At 42.0% G+C, this 15,109-nt stretch overlaps 1 protein-coding gene across 1 annotated transcript; it reads right to left on the bottom strand.

Annotated features, from left to right (window-relative positions):
• Positions 1-1,348: 1,348 nt before the first annotated feature.
• On the bottom strand, positions 1,349-5,437 carry LOC308176029 (uncharacterized protein). Its single transcript, XM_080550628.1, has 6 exons — positions 4,078-5,437; positions 3,554-3,700; positions 3,206-3,436; positions 2,736-2,879; positions 2,373-2,622; positions 1,349-2,232 (listed from the first exon to the last, which is right to left on the bottom strand). Exons 1-6 carry the CDS (start codon positions 4,249-4,251, stop codon positions 1,568-1,570), a joined length of 1,611 nt encoding a protein of 536 aa, XP_080406754.1. The 5' UTR covers positions 4,252-5,437; the 3' UTR covers positions 1,349-1,567.
• Positions 5,438-15,109: the final 9,672 nt, after the last annotated feature.

Raw genomic sequence — 15,109 nt, 5'->3', positions numbered from 1 at the left:
TCTGAGAGCCCCGGAGCGCACACTGGGTTCAACGTCATAAAGGGACCAAGTCATTTGATTGGACAAGAGGCATTCCGTGAGTGCTGATCAGATTTCCAGAGCGTATTTACGAACGCGCCCTGGCTGTCACCCGAACACCGCGAGCTAGCGTAGTGTAGTGTAGTATAGGATGCGTAGTGTAGTGTAGGATGGAGAGAGAGAGGAGAAGCCTCTCTATGTGTTACCTATGTCCAGTGTACTAGAACCACTCTAACAGGAGTGTTTGTCCGTGAATAACACCGGCTATGCCCGGGGTAGAAACACAAGACTATAGCTGGATAAGGTCTACAGGGTCATTTTAAGCCGTCGACCAGCCCTCTACGACCACGGGAAGTCATGTTAAAAGTGAAGATACTTCTGTTAAACTAAGCTAAGCTAAACATCGCTAATCGCTAACTCCCTCCTGGGCTTAAAGTGACAAGTAATAACGTTGTGAAAAAAACCGTCAGATCAGTGTTTTTGTTTTTATTGACAACGGAATTACATGCTGGAAAAACATGCAGACACAGACAATAAGAGACACACGGGAGAAGTACAGGAAACCCCTTTTTTTTTTTTTTTTTTTTACGTCGTTGTTTTGAGCGCGCGTGCGCGTTTCATGCTGCGCGCGCGGTCAGCACTACCCGCCACCATTGTAAAAATTCCTGGAGGAAACACTGCCTCTTATATTTGCTTTTATTCAGTCGTTTTTATTTTCTTGCTATGCTCCTCTTGCTGTATTTTTAAATAATGTATGTAAAGCACTTTGAATTGCCCCTGTTGTATGAAATTTGCCATACAAATAAACTTGCCTTGCCACAGGCAGCATTGATTTTACAGCAGTGCAATGACCCTCACAACTATACAACAAAGACTTACCATCCGTGTCTTCAATCTCCACTTCTACTTCGACCTCTTCTTTCACCATCCCTCCCTCCTCCCTCATTTCTTCTCCTCCATCTTCTTCTTTCACCATCACACCCTTCTGCATTACAGCTGCACCTCCATCTTCTTCTTTCACCATCACTCTCTTCTCCTCCACTTCTTCTTTCACCATCACACCATTCTCCTCTACATCTTCTTCCTCCAGCTTCACTGCCACCATCTCTGGACCCCACTGTGTGATTTTCAGGGCTGGAGAACCACAGCCAGATCCGGGGGACTCTGTGGACCCTGGTTCATACATGGTTACATGAGCTGAAGAGGACCTGCATAGAAACAGTGGAGGCACAAACAGTGGAGAGTCAATTATAAATGACAGTTCACTCAGGGTTTCTGCAGGTTTCAGCAAGTTCAATTTAAGACTTTTTAAGACCTTTTTAATGCCACTTTAAATGGAATTTAAGACCGAAAAAATATATATATGCGATGGTTAGGGGATTCCACTGTACTACAATACAAGCATAGCATGTCAATCAATGAGACTCATTCAAGTTTACTTGTTTTGTTTATTGAACATAAAAGCTCTGGTTCAATAACTTAATTAAATTAAAAGTGCAATTAGTTGGTCGGAAACATCTAACAAAAAAACCCCATCTACTTAACACACTCACGGCATGAGCCTCAATTCTGTGGCCTTACTCTCCAGTTCTGCCTCTATTTTTTTCAAATCACACATTTTTTCTTTGTATCTCTTCCTGAGGACGTTAGACTTTGTGATGAGCTGAGCCATCAAGGTGCCGGACTTCCCCTCAGCTTGCTCAGCAAACTTGTCTGCATCCTTCTCCAGAGAATCAGATACCACTAGAAGAGTTTGCTTCTTCCTTTTCAGCTCGATGATGTGCTCTTCTGCTGCTTTTCTTTTCTGCCCTTGTGCAGCGCTTTGCCTCTTCCTCTTCTCCAGGTCTAGGTGTTCTCTGTACTTTGACCTTGCTGATCCCACCGAAGTTAGCAGCTCCTTGGTGAGAGGGACATTGGCAACCCCCCCACAAACTGCAACATAGTCACAGACCAGTCTCTGGGCAATGACAGTGTCCTCCTGAATGTTAACGGTCTCCACCTCCTTGTTAATGGAGAAGCCTCTCTCGACTGTCGCCTGCCCATGGGATAGGAGAAGAAGCTTCTGACAGAAACCCCAGAGCTCAGGGTAGGGTTGGCTGAGGTAGCCATGCAGGAACACGTCAAGCCTGGTTTCCATGGGCCGGAAGGACAGGAAGTGCTCGTTTTTAGCCTCAACAGACAGGAAGTTCCCAAACTGTTGGATAATCACATCACCTATAACAAAACAGATGAAAGGAAATATGTGAAATATTATTTACATGATTAATCCTGATTAGCAGACAGGCTTATGTCCAATTGTCCATTGGCTAATAATCAGGGACAACATTTCCAGCTTTTCTATTAACTATTCATACCAGCAGAGACACCTCCAGACAACTGCTTGTCTTGCAGTAACTTCTGCACTAGACTTTTCATTCTTCCCTGGCATCCGTCTGGGTTGGCGTACATGACTGTGGGGTCCAGACATGCCATCTGTCTCACGATGGGGTACTTCAGGGGGCTCCTGTCCTGGACTTTCTTTAGGATATTTGACATACCCGTCATGCAGTCCTTCCTAAACTCTAGGGCAGTGAGCTCCCCTACGGTCCCCTTTCTCTGGAGGTCCTGACAGATGGGTAATGTGTTTTAAATACAACTGAATGGCCTAACACAGTATTCTCTCCTGCCTGTATATGGACCATCATTTGATATAAAGTTAAGTAATACATCTAAATTACCTTGAGGGCTGCCTCAGCACCCAGGCCTATGTCGGCTTCCTTCGGGTTGACCCAGCTCTTCTGATCAGCGACATCCAGCCTGACCAGCTGCAGTGGAGTGATGTCATTGAGATGCTCCCTCTTGACGAAACGCCTCAGCACACTCTGAAAGGGTAACAAGAAAATGCATGATGATTGTAAAGCAAGTACCTTTGATAACCACATTAACCATGAAATGCATTTCTATATAGTTATTTAAAATAATATCATATCACATATGCAATATATCAATAACAGTATGATAAGTAACCTTTACTTAGCCAAAACATAATCTTTCAGTAATTTTATGTATTGACTAAGGACGAGTTTAATTAATCAAGCCACCCAGTAGCATCTGCCATTTCTCCCTGCTCACACACACATTCAGCATGCCCACACACACTCAACTTGTTTTGCTTTTGTTGTTGATTGTTCATTATTAAATTGATTACCTTGGACAAGTCAGCCAAATCTTTGCCAAGGAATGGCATGACTGGTGTGTCAGTCTGGTACTTTGTGAGAAAGGGAGTGAAGGTCCTTGAGATGGCCATGAAGAACTGTAGCTTGGGCAAGATGAGCGGATCTCCCTGGGCTGCTTCGATGGTGTCAAATGACGCTGTCCCAGGGTTTGGCAACTTTTTTGTCTTCACTGCATCCACATACTTCACCAGTGATGGCCATACCTTTAATTCCACCATGTGTATGTATTATTTTATCATGCATGTCTATTTTATCATACATTGTGCAGCACCTTGTAACTTTGTTTAGAAAGGTGCTATATAAATCAAGATTTTAATTACCTCTATAGCCCTCTCCACAACTGGCAGGTTCTCAATCCACCGATGGCCACAGAATGGTAATGGGAAGACTGAGGATTTGGTGAGGGCAATGAAGTCATCCCTCCTCGCTGGTGTATTGTGGAAAACAAAGTGCATTGCTCTCAACACCTTGGTGGGAGAGAGGAGAATGCTGAATTAGCCATCATCTCTCATGGGGAATGACACAAAGTGTGTAAGGGAGCAATACTGCAGGTCCTTCCTCACTGCCCTATCAGACTGCTCAACCAGCAGCGCTCCCCAGTAGACCACACACACACAGACACATACCAGAACTAAACTGACAGAATGACTGAACTGTACACATAATGTGTGCAGACACTTTTGATTGCATAAACCCTTAGAAAAATAACTTAGGAGTTAATAGTATGAAACATCTGTAAATTCATGCTCTCTTTAAATCCTGTCAAGTGTCCACTTGCTGTAATATTCCAATTTGCCTTGTGGGACAAATGAAAGATTACTTCTCATAGTTATAATCATCTTACCTTCTCCAGTTGCCACATGGAGAATCCACACTTGAATGCGTTGTGTAGGGTATGGAGCCCACAGCTACCCACAACAACCAGCTGGGCACCACCATACTGCTCAGCATGCTCTTGCTGTAGAAGCTCCAGAAACTTCCAGTTAACATTGGGTCCATCCATGGAGATGGACACCATGTTCCTCAGGTTCAGTCTCTCCACACACTCCTGAGAATGACATGAATATGATGAGAATAATAACAATAATAATAAATGATGATGATAATGATGATTATAATAACAATAATAATAGCATGATTGCCAATGGTTCAATGTACTTTAACATTCTGTCTGCACACATCCTCAGTTAACAAACTATAACTCATCCATCTACTCCCTCTCCCTACGCCCTTAGATACTCTCTCTCCCCACCATCCCCCCGCCCGCTCCCGCGTCCCCTCTCCCTCTCTGTGGCTCTCTATAACGTGGAAATGACTAGACTACACCGCATCATTCCCTATGGTACGCCTACTATTATACTGAATCTACATGACATTGCCAGTATCTGCCAAAATTAATGTAAAGCTAATACTTTGTCATTGACAAAATGCACTTACCTTGAAGTGTTGCAGTAAATCTTGAGCTTTAGCGTGTCCCATGAACTGCGAGCCCAGGTAACGCGACTCCACTTGATCGCCGACCCAATACCGCACGTGCACGTCGAGTTGCTTGTTTTTTGTGGCATGATTCAAACTCTCGTCAAACATTAGAACAAAAACTGACTCGTTCACATTCGCGATCAGCTCGTTTCTGACGTAAGGAGCTAATCCGAAACGTATTATGTATGACGCCTTGTCCTTTCCACAAGCAAATGTAGTGGCGATTTGGGAGTCGGGAAACATAATCCGAAAGATATCTCCAATCCCCTCGTTGGAGGAGTAGGACTGGTGCTTTACCACTGTATTGAGAACCCACACAATCTCCGATTTCAGTGTAGGTGTTCCACCAAACGTTGCTCTGAGATCGCTAGCAGTGCTGCTAGCAGCGGCAGCCGTTGTCTGGGGCGCTGAGCCCGGGGCAGACACGCAGAACTGGGAGATTCCTGGCGTCTGCTGTTGGCCTTTAGCAGCCGTTTTATGCCTCTCGCTTTTTAGGTGGCTCTCAACCGCCTTAATGCCCATGGTGCCGAGTTTGAATGTTTTCCTACACACAGTGCATCTTGCTTCTTCTGGGTAGCCGGTGGACTTAAGCCAATCGCAAAATCTTCTGTCGTCAAGCCACCTCTCGTTGAACTTGCACTTCCCCATCTCGCAGACTGGCTAATGCTAGGTAGCAAGCACTGCAGCTGACTATAACCAAAGGAACGCAAGGGGGAGGAGTCTGCGCGCTACTCAATGAAATTAAACGTTTGCTCAATAGAAAAATGCCGCGAGAAAAAGTAAAATTAAATAGTCCTGCCCTGACAATTTTAAGACGTTTGGGTAAAGTATTTAAGACCAGTTTAAGACATTTGTAATGAATTTAAGACATTTTAAGGCATTAATTTTATATACATGAATTTAAGACTTTTTAAGACTTTTTAAGGATCCGCGGAAACCCTGTCACTGAAAGCCCATCTAGACTGACAGGACATGTCCTGCAAATGCAATAATCTATGGATTACTGATTGCATTTCTTTGTAATTAAAGGGTCTGGAAAATAGACATTAAACGGTTCCAATTGTATTTTGTGTCCAAGACAAAATGACAATAATCTTCTAGTTAGGCTCAACTTCCTGGTCAGACAGAGGGCTGTATGGGCGTGGACTTTGCACGCTTGACTGGCAGCTCCCTTTCAAGCAAGCTTGCTGCGTTATCATACATGACATTCATCTATTTGATGTGCTTATAGTTCTGCCCTTTAATTACCAAATGTTTAGCTGCTGCTGAAATGTACTGAGCTAATACAATGACTTGGCTAAGATTATAGTTATGCACCTGGCAGTATAATTCATCATATCAATTCAATGACCACCATTAGCATACTGTACACCTGGCACCCTATGGTGAATTATTGAACCAGGGTTCGACAGTAACGCTTGCCCGGATCACCGGATTTGTTTGCGCGAGCCCGACAACGCTGCTGGATCCTGGATATTTTTACCTGTGTGCAGGAAGAACAACAGACGGCGCAGGCGCCAGACCAGACTAGATGATCGTGGAGTGAAGATATTATTATTATTATGCCGTCTGTTGTTCTTCCTGCACACAGTTAAAAGTATCCAGGATCCAGCAGCGTCATCGGGCTCGCGCAAACAAATCCGGCAAATGTTTTACTTGCTCCGGACAAGCGTTACTGTCGAACCCTGTGAACACAATAGGCTACTTGTGGACAGGATTCACAGCATGTGTATGACTTACTGATCAGTTGTACCACAATGGTGTTGTCCGCCTTTTCTAATTCGCTGCTGTATTTTCACAATATCCTCCATGTTTGTCCCACACTGGACGTAGCACTGGCGCATGTCGTCATGACCAGAACAAGCAGAAGCATCCATCATTGCCCAGATGGGGAGTTCACAGTGCAGGGAATCCTACGAATAAAGATGATCAAAATATTAAAACAAGAGTGAAGAAATTTAATCAAAACATATTTTATGTTATTTTTTTACCAGAAGTGGAAAACAGTAGCCAAGCTATATGTAGGTCCATATATACGTACATATATATATATATATATATATATATATATATATATATATATATGCATTTTGGACACTGACAGAATTGTTGTTATTTTAGCTGTTTACATATGAAACATATTCAAGTTGCAGTTATAGAATGCATATGGCCTTAAAGTGCAGACTAAATACCCTCTTTAATTTGAGGGTATTCACATCCAGATTGGAGGAAGGGTCTAGGAATTACAGCTCTTTAATATGTGGCCCCCTCTTTTTCAAGGGAAAACCAAAAGTTTAGCTTTTTCTGTGTTGACAACACAGCAAATAGGCTGATTATGCCATGATTTTGGCATTTGACATTTCAAATACCATTTACAGGCCACAGGATAAGAGTGCAGACGAAATTAAAATAGCTATTGAAAGGTAAGAGATTACAGATTTGAAAAGATCAGGTTTGTATTGTTACATTTAAAATATATAGGGGTGTAACGTTACAGACACATTTCAGTTTGTGGTTTTGAAGTCACGGTTCAGTACCTTTTCAGTACAGCAGTGTAAAAGTAAGTAAGTAAGTAAGAAGTAAGTAAAGCTTTATTTATATAGCGCCTTTCGAACATGAAATGCAATCTTTTACTTAACAAAAAGTGCCTCTTCCTTTCTTAATGAAGTGCCATGGATAAGTGGTGGAAAGTGTTTGTGCTTGTTTATAAAGGGCTGGTAACATTTGCTGTCTGAAATGCGGACGAGAGGGAACTAGTAGGCCTACGTCATGTCATGAGTAATTCACTAGGGTAATGTTACAGAGTTGGCTGGTTAACTAGCCAAACAAAGCCACATCTATGAACATGATTGTATTTGATTGTAATGAACAAGTATGTAATAATGATCTTGTATCACTAACGCAGCTCGGTACTGATCATTGTATCTAGCAGCTCTCTGCTTCATTCATCAATCACTCCAACTCCTACCGTCAGGTCGGCGCCTCCGTTGTTGTTCAAGCTAGTGTCGCTTTCCCAGTCTTTGAGTAATAAGTGAACATGTTGTAATGTTTGCCCTCTGGCACAGTTATAAACGTAATAAATGACTCGTGTTGTCTTCGGTCTCAGCACCGTGTGCGTTTACTGATCCACCATCTTTGTTTCACATCCGGTTCCGTCTTCTTCTTCTTCTGCTTCTTCTTCTTCTTCTTCTGTTGGGTTTAACGGCAGCTTGCATCCTTCGCGTTGCACTACTGCCATCTTCTGGATTTATCCAATTCCTACATTGTCCATTTCGTCACAGTCTCCCTATCAGGCCAGTTCTCATGAGAAATGTGACCAGACACTTCCTGCCCTGTCCACTCCCACCACACTCCAATACGCCCTCCACACCTTCTCTCGTCAGTCCCCATCTGTTCAGTCCCTCCATCATGTCCTGTCTTTCTGACGCATATTTCCTGCAGTTAATAAGAACATGCTCTACTGTTTCTATTACAGGACAATAGTCACATAAACCTGTCGGTGTTTTCCTATTGTGTAGAGTTCCATTCAGATTACTATGCCCTATTCTTAGTCTGGACATTACCACCTCCTCTTTTCTATTTCCTCCCCTGATTCTCACACCACCCACTCTGTTTTGTAATGCATATAATTGTCTTCCCCTTGTCTCCTGGTCCCACTGTTGCTGCCACTTTTTATTTGCTTCCCTCCACACAATACTTTTTCCCTCTGATTTTGATATTTGGATGTCAGTGTCTATGTTTCCTTTTTTTTACAGCTTGTTTAGCTAGTTTGTCTACTCTTTCGTTTCCCATGATACCCATATGTGCAGGGACCCACATGACCACTACCACCACTACCTGCTTCACCACCCTTGAATGTACATCCATTATACTGTTTATTAAGTCTCACTTAAAAAGTTGACTATACAGAGAGAGAGAGAGAGAGAGAGAGAGAGAGAGAGAGAGAGAGAGAGAGAGAGAGAGAGAGAGAGAGAGAGAGAGAGAGAGAGAGAGAGAGAGGAGAGGAGATCTTTCACCACCCAGCAGTGAAGCACCCCGCAGAACAAAGGCCAACACCAACATCATTATCGCTGGCATGTCTGAGATGGGTGTAGTGGAGAGGAAACGACAAGAAACAGAGACTGGGACCTTGTTCAGCCAAAACAACCAGCTTTTCTCTGATGACATTGTCATTGAACCGCACATTCAGGTAAATGTTTTAATGTAAGCTCTGTCTATACATGCATGTTACCTATGCCTAATGAAGCTCAGAGCAAGGTATATGTTTTTGCCATGTTGCTGGAAATGGTTGCAACTATGAAAAACATACTAATGGACTGAAAATCTCCTGCTCTGCCTTGTGTTAAAAATGATTCAAATAGAAAGCATATAATGATAAAACCATGTAAAAGCAATACAACTGTTGGCTTTGTATTTTGTTACAGACAAGAATCGATCACTTCCACTTAGATGCCCTTGGTGTTGGAAGACTCCAAATAAGTCTAATTTGGGGCAACATCAATTCAATTCAATTCAAAAAACAGTGAGATCATGATAAAAAAGTGGATAAAAAAGATGGCTATAGTTATTATATTAAAATACTAAAAAAGTGATGATGATGATTAAAATAAATAATAATAAATACAAATTCAGGAGCCTTGACCCCGACTGCTGCTTTAGTTGCCATTGAACAGTCTTAGTGCAGCCGGGATAAAATATTTTTTATATCGCTCCGTCCTGGAGCATATCGTAATGAACCGCCCTCTGCGGCGGCTGCTGGTTTGCCCAGCGAGGACATGATGGAGGGGGTGGTTGGGGTTGTCCCTGATGGACAGCAGCTTACTCCTAGTCCTTCTCTCCACCACCGTCCCCAGAGAGTCCAGGCTCCTTCCCACCACTGAACCCGCCTTTTTTACAAGCTTGTCCAGCCGTCCGGTATCCCTCTTGGTGATGTTTCCCCCCCAGCAGACTGCAGCGTAGAAGAGAATGCTGGCCATGACAGACTGGTAAAACATGGCCAGCATCTCTCCACACACTTCAAAAGACCTAAGTCTTCTTAGGAAGTACAGCCTGCTCTGGCCCTTCTTGTAAAGTGCCTCTGTGTTGGTGGACCAGTCCAGTTTGTCGTCCAGATGTACCCCCAGGTACTTGTAGGTCTTCACCACCTCGATATCCTCGCCCCGGATGTTAATGGGCAACCGAGGTGGGTTAGACCTACGGAAGTCTATAACTAGCTCCTTGGTCTTGGTTTGATTGAGGAGCAGACCCTTCCTCTCGCTCCAGACGCTGAAGGCTCCTATCAGATCCCTGTACTCCCCCTCCCGTCCATCCCTCACGCACGCCACTATGGCTGTATCGTCAGAGTACTTCTGTACGTGGCAGGACTCAGAGTTGTAGTTGAAGTCTGATGTGTACAAGACACAATTGCAACTGTTCGTATCCAATCTGATTGTTGCAATTGACAGACCACACTGGCTCAAGCAGGTAAGTCACAGTTATACATTTTGACGCCGGTGTATTTAATTGTGTTTTTTTGTAATCAGTATTTTATTGAATTTTTCAATTAACACATTTCTTGACTTATACAACTTTTGTATAAAATGGTAACAATATCACCGAATAAGTCTTGCTGTCATCAAACAGAAATAATACAAAAAAAGAACAAACTATAAAATAAAAATAAAATAAATAAAAAAGCACCCATAGATTATCACTCATCCAATTTGTCAACTTAGGTCTTACAACCGACTAGCAATATATCTCAAGTAGCCTCCCCATTTTGCTGTGTATTGTTCAGTTCTGTCCATAGTACTGAAGGACATTTGTTCGTATGCTGCCACCTTTGCCAACTCCATAAGCCATTCCTGGAAAGACGGCTCCCCTGCGTTCCTCCAGTGTCTCATAATTATTTGTTTTCCAACCATTATTCTGGTCTGAATAAATTCTGCAGCTCCACATAGAGACGTCATTTGTGGATCACTGAGAACATACAGTCTCGGACAGAACTCAAAGTTGTCCTGGGTAATGTTTTGCAGCCATTCGTGGATCTTTCGCCAGTAATTTTGAATCATAGGACATTCCCAAAGTAAGTGAACCAGGGTCCCTTCCGGCCTGCAACATTTCCAGCAATCAGCATTGTCCTTGAGCTTCAGCCTGAACATCCTGGAGGGGGTCCAGTAGAACCGGTTAAGAACCTTGAACTGGATCAATCTAATTTTAATGTCTCTCGATACTCTCTTAATGTTCTCACATATTTTGTCCGATTCTTTTTCTGTGAAATCAATTTTCAAATCAACTGACCAAATTACCATCAATGCATAGGATACCTTAACCGTCTGTTGGAAAACCATTTTATAATAGATAGCCGCCTCATGTCCCATACCCATTATCTTTGTAATCTCAGACAGAAGAGTTGAATGTTGAGGTGTGATTCCTTTACCTAGAATACTGTCCAGCAAATGGCGGAGTTGCAAGTATTTCCAAAAATCATGTCTAGGCAACCCATATTCATTAACCAACTCCTCAAATGATTTCAGACCATCTCCCCCATATACGTATGTCTGTTAATGTTACAATTCCTTTTTTTACCCATTCCTTCCATATAAAGGAACACTTATATATTTGCAATTTGGGGTTATTCCAAATACAAGATTCAGAGTTAAGATAGACATCTACTTTAAAGGACTTAGATATTTTCTTCCATACATTGTAGAGGTTGGCTATTATAGGATGGGATCGTAATTCAAATGATAATTTGCTGGACATAGAATTTATAGGGGCAATAGGGGAAAGCAATTTTTGCTCAATCTCAAACCAAGGAGGGGCCCTTTCAGGTGGCAGTGTCCACTGAGCAATGTGTCTCAGGCAGTAGGCATAGTGAAACAATATTAGTTTAGGTAAACCCATACCACCCTTATTGATCGGGACTTGGAGCTTTTCCAACTTTATCCTAGCACGTTTACCATTCCATAGAAACTTTTTGCAAATTTGGTCAAACCTTTTGAAATACACCTGGGGTATGGCAATAGGAAGGCATTGGAGCAGGTAATTCAATCTCGGGATACAGTTCATCTTCAGGAAATTGTTTTGCTATTATTTTGCTGGTTTGATGAGGAAAAAGGATACCTAGGTATTTTATACCTTCCATAGGCCACTGAAAAGACCCTGCCTGGAATAAAGTCTTAGGGCAATACGAAGTTAGTGGAAGAGCCTCGGACTTAGACCAATTGACCTTGTACCCTGATAGCTTGGAGAAGGACTCGATGTTGTCTAAAAGTGCTGGGACAGATCTACCTGGGTCCGAGGCAAGCCATAATATGTCATCCGCATATAACATAAGCTTATGCGTGGACTCATTTATTCTAATTCCTGGAATATTCGGGTTGTTACGAATCATTACTGCAAGGGGTTCGAGGGCTAGACAGAAGAGACCTGGTGACAGCGCCGAGCCCTGCCGAGTGCCTCTACCAAGTGTAAAATAGGATGATATTAGACCGTTTGTGTTCACCGCTGCCTCCGGGTCTTCATAAAGGATCTCAATCCATCTCAGAAATGTTTGGCCAAACCCAAAAGCCTTCAATGTTTGAAACATGTATCTCCATTCTATCCTATCAAACGCTTTCATAGCGTCGAGCGAGATGGCCGCTGTTGGATTGTTAGAATTTCGCATAAACCACATAATATTTATAAGGCGCCTCACAGATTATCAGAAGAATTTCTACGTCTAATAAAGCCCACTTGGTCCGGATGGATAAGTGACCCAAGTGTTTTATCTAATCTATTAGCAAGTATTTTAGATAGTAGTCGACAATCGACTGAGATCAAATTTATTGGACGATAGCTTTTGCAATCAGTCGGATCCTTCTCTTTTTTCAATATAAGTGTAATAATTGCTTGATTTAGAGACTGAGGTAGCCTACCACTTTCAAATGCCTCCGTAAGCATCTTTTCAAACAATGGCAGGAGATCTTCAGCATAACATTTGAAAAATTCAGCTGTAAAGCCGTCATGGCCAGGCGATTTGCCTGCTGGTAGGGCCTTGATTGCTTCAATAATCTCCTGTGAGCTAATAGGTGACTCTAACTCCTCTTGTTGTGCACCACTCAGTTTAGGGAGGTTCAAATTATCAAGGAAGGATACTATCTCGTCATCCGTGGCAGTGCTTTCAGACGTATAGAGGTTTATATAAAAGTCTTTGAAGATGTCATTTATCTTACTAGGTTCAGTTGCCAATGTCCCTTCTGCATCCCTCACCGCTGCTATAATAGATTTAGACTATTTCTGTTTAATGTATCTAGCCAAGAATTTTCCCGCCTTGTCCCCAGATTCAAAAATAGTCTGCCTAGCTCTAAACAGAAGAAACTCTGTTTTCTTAGATATTATAGTATTATAGAGTCCGTTTTTTACAAAGCACGTCAGATATATTCCTTTTTAATTTATCCTCTATATTCTTAATTTCCCTTTCTAAATCTAGAAGTTTAGCAGTGGAAGCCTTTTTTTTATGAGAGGACTACTGAATAATGAATCCCCTGAGAAAAGCCTTCATGGCCTCCCATGCCACTATGGCGGAGGGAGCCGTAGGGACATTGGTCTCCAAGTATAGATTGATCTGTGCCCTAAGCTCCTCCCTAAAACCAACGTCCCGTAGCAGCGATGAGTTAAAGCGCCACACTCGTGACCTCATGGTCTCTCGATATGGAGTCATATCTAATCTAACCATAGCATGGTCGGTCAACAGAATGCTATCAATAGTGCAGGCCAGTATGGAGGGCAATAAGGATCTCGAAATAAGGAAAAAGTCTATTCGCGAGTATACTCCTGAATAGAAAGTATAATCCCTATCCACTGGATGGTTCAGCCTCCATACATCTACAAGGCCCATGGAATTACATATTCTCTTAATAATTAAAACAGAATCAGTCTCTCTACCTCCTGTTGGCTTACTGCGATCCAGGATTTGATCTAGGGCAGTATTGAAATCTCCCCCTAAAACTATAGGGTACTGTCCAATATCACACAATTTACTTTCCAAGTCCGCAAAGAAACTAGGATTATCTGCATTCGGTGCATATACATTGGCCAATATCAGGGTCTGACCTTGTATGTCAGCCAATATTATAACTAATCTGCCCTCCTCATCTTTAACCTCCTTCCTTAGCTTAAATTGCAAACCTTTGTTAATTAGTATGGCTACCCCTTTACTGTTAGAAGACCCAGCACTAAAGAATACATGCCCCACCCATTCTCTGCATAGTTTAACTGATTCCTGATGAGGGCAATGTGTTTCCTGCAAAAAAACTATATCCTGTTTTTACATTTTCAAATGTCTCAAAATCTTTTTTCTCTTAGCTGGACACCCTAATCCATTTACATTCCAGGTGGAATAGCACAAATTCCTCTGATTGCTAGTCATAGATAAATGTTTACATATTTAACCATAGAATGAGTGTTGGTTATAATATAATGTAAGACCCCTGGTGCATTAACAAAGTAAATAATAACATGTAACTTATAAGACACAAAACAAAAAACTTGGTGATCTCTATAAGCAGAGAACAATATGACTAAGAACAGTATCATAGTAAAACAAAACAATAACCTTCCTAGGTCCATGACTTAGAACAAGTCAGCCCAAAAGCCCTCTGCTTTGGGTAAATTGTCCAAGATGTGTTCAGATGATGTGTCCATCAGAATTGTAAGGGGTTGTACAGTTAGTAAAATTTCTTTAGATACAGAAAGGTGGTCAACACTATTTCTATCATTATGGGGGAAAATCAATGTCCTGAAGATGAACTGTATCCCGAGATTGAATTACCTGCTCCAATGCCTTCCTATTGCCATACCCCAGGTGTATTTCAAAAGGTTTGACTAAATTTGCAAAAAGTTTCTATGGAATGGTAAACGTGCTAGGATAAAGTTGGAAAAGCTCCAAGTCCCGATCAATAAGGGTGGTATGGGTTTACCTAAACTAATATTGTTTCACTATGCCTACTGCCTGAGACACATTGCTCAGTGGACACTGCCACCTGAAAGGGCCCCTCCTTGGTTTGAGATTGAGCAAAAATGGCTTTCCCCTATTGCCCCTATACATTCTATGTCCAGCAAATTATCATTTGAATTACGATCCCATCCTATAATAGCCAACCTCTACAATGTATGGAAGAAAATATCTAAGTCCTTTAAAGTAAATGTCTATCTTAACTCTGAATCTTGTATTTGGAATAACCCCAAATTGCAAATAAATAAGTGTTCCTTTATATGGAAGGAATGGGTAAGAAAAGGAATTGTAACATTAACAGACATATATGGGGGAGATGGTCTGAAATCATTTGAGGAGTTGGTTAATGAATATGGGTTGCCTAGACATGATTTTTGGAAATACTTGCAACTCCACCATTTGCTGGACAGTATTCTAGGTA

Source organism: Nansenia antarctica (genome assembly GCF_963989245.1).
Source record: "Nansenia antarctica genome assembly, chromosome: 1".
Lineage (NCBI taxonomy): Eukaryota > Metazoa > Chordata > Actinopteri > Argentiniformes > Microstomatidae > Nansenia > Nansenia antarctica.
Note: the sequence above shows the minus strand (reverse complement) of the source record. Positions and strands in the feature narration are given on the sequence as shown.

Coding starts and splice junctions, on each gene's coding strand:
- LOC308176029 (XM_080550628.1), bottom strand. CDS start 4,251: ATGGTGTCCATCTCCATGGATGGACCCAATGTTAACTGGAAGTTTCTG. Junction 3,701..4,077: donor CCATGTGGCAACTGGAGAAG/GTAAGATGATTA, acceptor TCTCCCACCAAG/GTGTTGAGAGCAATGCACTT. Junction 2,233..2,372: donor GTCTGGAGGTGTCTCTGCTG/GTATGAATAGTT, acceptor GTTTTGTTATAG/GTGATGTGATTATCCAACAG.